The sequence below is a fragment of the Boleophthalmus pectinirostris genome, unplaced genomic scaffold (genome assembly GCF_026225935.1).
Source record: "Boleophthalmus pectinirostris isolate CB_2022bp ecotype Guang Dong unplaced genomic scaffold, ASM2622593v1 HiC_scaffold_12, whole genome shotgun sequence".
Lineage (NCBI taxonomy): Eukaryota > Metazoa > Chordata > Actinopteri > Gobiiformes > Gobiidae > Boleophthalmus > Boleophthalmus pectinirostris.
In genome coordinates, this window is record NW_026571018.1 from 39,831,835 (window position 1) to 39,836,834 (window position 5,000).

The window sequence follows — 5,000 nt, forward strand, 5'->3', positions numbered from 1 at the left end:
AAATAATTATGAGTAACTATTTACAGCACAGACAAATTAAGTGCAAGTGCTAATTAAGGTAGTAATTAAGTAGTTACTAAGCGTGAATCATTATTAAGCCTCTGTTCATTATTAATTAAGCCTTTGTTCATGCTTTATTAAGGCTAAATAAGGTGTAGTTATTATAAAGTGTTACCTAAACTTCCTGCTCTTTCAAAACCCGTTGTGTAAAATCTCTAGAGCGACGTAAACACCGAGCGTCACATCAGGAGCTCGAGGAACGAAAAACACTTCACCACATCAGACCGAAACTTTACAAGAACAAGTGAAGAAAAAGACGCGAGGAGCAACGAGCAAAAGTGAAACGCAGCTCCACAGATACGACTCGTAACACTGCAAAACCTCCACAAAACCTCCTCTGACACTTTAAGTTTAGAGATTTAAAACAGAACAGAGACGATCGACAACGAAAACATGAACCGTGAGACTCACCGTTGAGCACTGCCACCTGCGAGCCTCCGCACGCCACCTGCACCACCCTGCCGACGCCTGCGAGGGGCAGTCTGTGCGGCGAGCTCACCTGCGGGCCACACCAGAGGTCAGAGGTCATTTCTCACCTGTTCGTCCCCTGCACACGCTCCGGGAGTGTCTGTGGGCGCAGGTGTGTGAGGGGCGGGTACCTGGGCTTGGTCCGTTGCCATGGCGAGCTGCCCGTACTCAGAGTTGCCCCAGCCGTACACCTGCCCGTCGGCGGACAGGGCCAGGCTGCAGTCGGCGTACGTGCTCACCTGCCGCACCTGTACGCCCGACAGCGCCCCCTTCAGCTCCACGGGGGACGGGCAGGTGTGGAGATGCCCCAGACCTGAGCGCAGAAAAAAAAAAAACCCCGTGAACCTACTGACGCTCGACTCAAACTGTAGGCACTGCTCTGTCTGAAGCTCTGAGACTCAGGTTCAGGCGCCGCACACGACAGGATTTTTAAACATGCGACAAAAAGCTCACACCAGACACAAGGAGAATTATCTGATGAGACTTAAAATCTGCTTTGAGATCTGCTACGTTATTCATAAATCCACTATTTATAGTAAAAAATTTAATAAATAAATACATAATAATAAAAATAAATTACTACTGCTGCTGTTATTACTACTACTAATGATAATAATAATAATGAAATAAGTTATTGTTGTAATTATTGTAATTAATAGTAGAGACAATAATAAGTATTATTATTATTATTAATAATAATGTAAATATAGGGACTAAAAAATTTTTTTAAAATGGAGAAAAAATGCCTTTAAAATTATGATTTGAGTTTGTAATAAATGACAAAAAATGATGAGAGAAAATGATGATGGTGAAAATATTATAAGGTTAAGTATAGGGACAAATTATTAAAAATATATATATATATATATATATATATATATATATATATATATATATATATATAAAAGGAAGAAAAAGAGAAGAGGAATATTAGTTGTGAATTGGCCTTGTGTGTCTATGTTGCACTTCCATATTACTTTTGTACTTTTGTTTAATTTGGACAGATTTGTGTGTGTGGTCGGGGGAAATGGGGTCTTTTTTTTGTATTTGTATTTGTTGTGGGTGTTGCTTTATGTTTTTGTGTTTTGTTTTATGCTGATTATTGTCATTGTAAAATGTTGATCGTTGTATTTTTTTTTTTATGTTATATTCTGTTGTCCTTAAGAAAAAAAAAAAAAAAAAAGACTGCAGTGTGATCTGTGTGTGTGTGTGAGAGACTCTTGTGTGTCAAAGTTTAGACTCTGCTGTTTGTTTAATCCTGGTCCGGTCCTGGTTTAGTCCTGGTTTAGTCCTGGTTTAGTCCTGGTTTAGTCCTGGTTTAGTCCTGGTCCGGTCCTGGTGATGGTCTCGGTGTTTGTGGTGTATATATTTATGTTTCGTTCATGTTTGTGGTTCTGGGGTTTTTCTTCCTGATAATAACGTCGCTGTGTCTCTGGATACTCGTCCCTGATTGGTCGACGCGACTCGTCTGACAAGAAAAGTTCAGCATTTTCAACTTCTTGACGCTGACGCCTCGGACGCACGTCTAGACCGTCGACGCCAAAACACTCAAGATGCGCCTCGTCGATGCCAGATTCGCGCTGCGCTGACGCCGAAGACGCGCCGCAAAAGCACAGGAGGCTCTAGTCGCGCGTCCACATCGACTTTACACAGAAACTGGACGATTTGACGCTTTGGTGTGAACGAACCTTAAGACTCGTCCTGTGTTAAGTCAGTTTTATTTCGGCCTGTTGTTTTTGTTTGTCTTACACTTCCTGCGTTAAATGTTCTTTAAAAAGTCAAGTTTATTGATCATTGAGAGGATGTGTTTGCATTTTTATTCCATGGTCATTATATTTGTTGAAATTGGTCTCAAAATGTCAATATTATTGTTTACCGCAATAAATTCTTGGTCAGTTCATCATCCAGTAAAATCTGTTCTGGTTACAGGCCGATCATGCAGTTTTAAGTTTCGTTTCTGTAAAACGGAAAGAAATGTGCGGCTGAAGCCAAAATGCTGACAAATTGCAGAAGTGCTACAGTAGTATTTTTTGGGAGGGACCAACTCTCCTCCGGTCGGACTCGTGTCTTGTCTTGGTCTTATGAGCGTCAAGTGACAACGGAACGAAACTAATCGAACGTCGTCTCCCCAAGAAACAATATAAATACTGTTAGATTTAAATGGTGACGCATTAAAGTGAAAATACAACCACACGTTAATTTGTGCTGCGCAAACACATTTAGGTATCAGTAAATTATAAGATTATATCAGGTCCTTATGCTGCAGAATTTTTAAATGACGGTGAAGAAACTGATACCGTTGATATTTTTTGATGCCGCGGTAAAACGTAATAACGTAATAACGTACTACCGCCCAAACCTAATGTTTGTGTTTTTACTGAACAGTGTTGAGAGGTTTTGTGAATGAGTTGTTTTGTTTCGCTTAATGTGCCTTAGAATCCCAAAGATGTGGTCGTTTTTTTGTAGGTTTGCGTTTGATGGGAGCAACTTCACGGAGAAGAGTTAAAGTTAGAAAAAGTTTAAAAAGACAGAAGAGGAGAAGAGGAGGAGAGGAGGAGGAAGAGGAGGAGGAGGAAGAGGAGGAGGAGGAGGAGGAGAGAGGAGGAGGAGGAGGAGGAGGAGGAGGAGGAGGAGGAGGAGGAGGAGGAGGAGGAGGAGGAGGAGGAGGAGGAAGAGGAGGAGGAGGAGGAGTGACCTGTTTGTCCGTCTGCGCCCCAGCCACAGGAGTAAACCCGCCCCTGGTCAGTGAGGAACAGACTGTGGTCCTGCCCACACGCCACCTGCACAAACACAACAACACAACAACACAACAACCGTCACACACACTGGAACACACAACACAACACACACACAACACAACACACAACACAACACACACACACAACACACACACACACACACACACACACACACACACACACAACACACACAACAACACACACTGGGGAACACACACACACAACACACTGGAACACAAACACACACACACTGGAACACAGGAACACACAACACTGGAACACTGGAATGGATATTGGAACCAGTGTTGGGAAAGTTTACTTTTAAAATGTAATCCCCCACAGATTACAGATTACATACTCCAAAATGTAGTTTGTAACGTAATCCATTAAATTACTTAAAGTGAGTAATGTAATCTGATTACTTTGGATTACTTGATTTACTGTAGAGAAGCAAAGACGATTAAACCAGAGCAGGACCAGAGTGGGACCAGGGTGGGACCAGGACTCTGAGCTTTGACTCCGAGCCTCCGGTCTAGTCTCGGTCTGGTCCCGGTCTCAGTCTCGGTCTGGTCCCGGTCTCAGTCTCGGTCTGGTCCCCAGTCTCGGTCTGGTCCCGGTCTCAGTCTCGGTCTGGTCCCGGACCTGGATCAGTCCTGGTTCAGTCGGCATCACAGTCACTGAAGTCACGTAAACGGGAAACGGTCGTTATCTGTTTTTTTCCAATTTTTCATTTAAACACAAAATCGAAAACTGAAAAAACGAATCATTATCTGTTTTTTCATTTTGGTTTTGGAGACAAATAATGAAGAAAACTTTTGTTTTTTCATTTTCTTATTTTTGGTTTTATATTGAAAAACGAATGAACGAACGACACACGGGTGGAGGAGCCTCAGCGCACGGACCAGAGTTTGGATTTGGGACGTGGATCTTCTCAGGTCTGTTTGTGTAACGACATTAGAAACAGAAAACAGTAAAATGATCCTTTCACACAGTTCCTCCAGGTGCTCAGGTGTTTGTCGGTTTTACCTGCACAACTCTCCCACTGATGCCCTGGATCTTGTGAATGATGTGACTGCCACTGGAAACACACACACACACACACACACACACACACACACACACACACACACACACACACACACACACACACACAGAGACAGAGTGAGTGGTGTCAGAGTGGATTCTGCAGGGTAAATTCACTCGACAGGGCCTCACCTGTAAACCTCGTCCTCCACGATGGGTCGGCCACACTGTCCGTACGCGTTGTTCCCCAGACTGAAAACTGAACACAGAAAAAAACAAAAAAAAACTAAGAAACTCAAACGACACTGGCCACGTTTACACGAGAACTTTAATCACTGATCAACGACACAAAAAGCAGATGGAGTCAAGAAGGAAAAACAGACACACAGAACCACGTTTACCTTCCCTGACTCGCCGCCAAAACGACTAAACCACAGGTGTCAAACATACGGCCCGGGGGCCAGATCCGGCCCTCCAAGACCTTTAATCTGGCCCTCGGCTGATTTTCTACTCAAATATTTGAATTCTAGTTTCTGAAGACTTGTCTCTTTCCAAACGCTCTTAAAGGACGATGGTTTTGACTGTTGACCGTGACACCCTCATCAGAAAAATGTCCAACATGAGAAAAGTGGAGCCGAGTGCAGGATTTTACAACAAAAATGGACTTATTCTGATTACAGACAAGTTCATGTTCAAACTTTGTGTTGAAAT

At 43.0% G+C, this 5,000-nt stretch overlaps 1 protein-coding gene across 1 annotated transcript in view; it reads right to left on the bottom strand.

The window, feature by feature from the left end:
- Positions 1-5,000, bottom strand: part of rcc1l (RCC1 like) — a 20,122-nt gene that overhangs the window by 7,146 nt on the left and 7,976 nt on the right. Inside the window, exons 6-10 of the mRNA XM_055149005.1 lie at positions 4,482-4,554; positions 4,293-4,344; positions 3,224-3,308; positions 660-841; positions 472-559 (exon numbers count right to left, since the gene is read on the bottom strand). Coding sequence (XP_055004980.1) covers positions 472-559; positions 660-841; positions 3,224-3,308; positions 4,293-4,344; positions 4,482-4,554 — 480 coding nt within the window. The remainder of the gene's footprint in view (positions 1-471; positions 560-659; positions 842-3,223; positions 3,309-4,292; positions 4,345-4,481; positions 4,555-5,000) is intronic.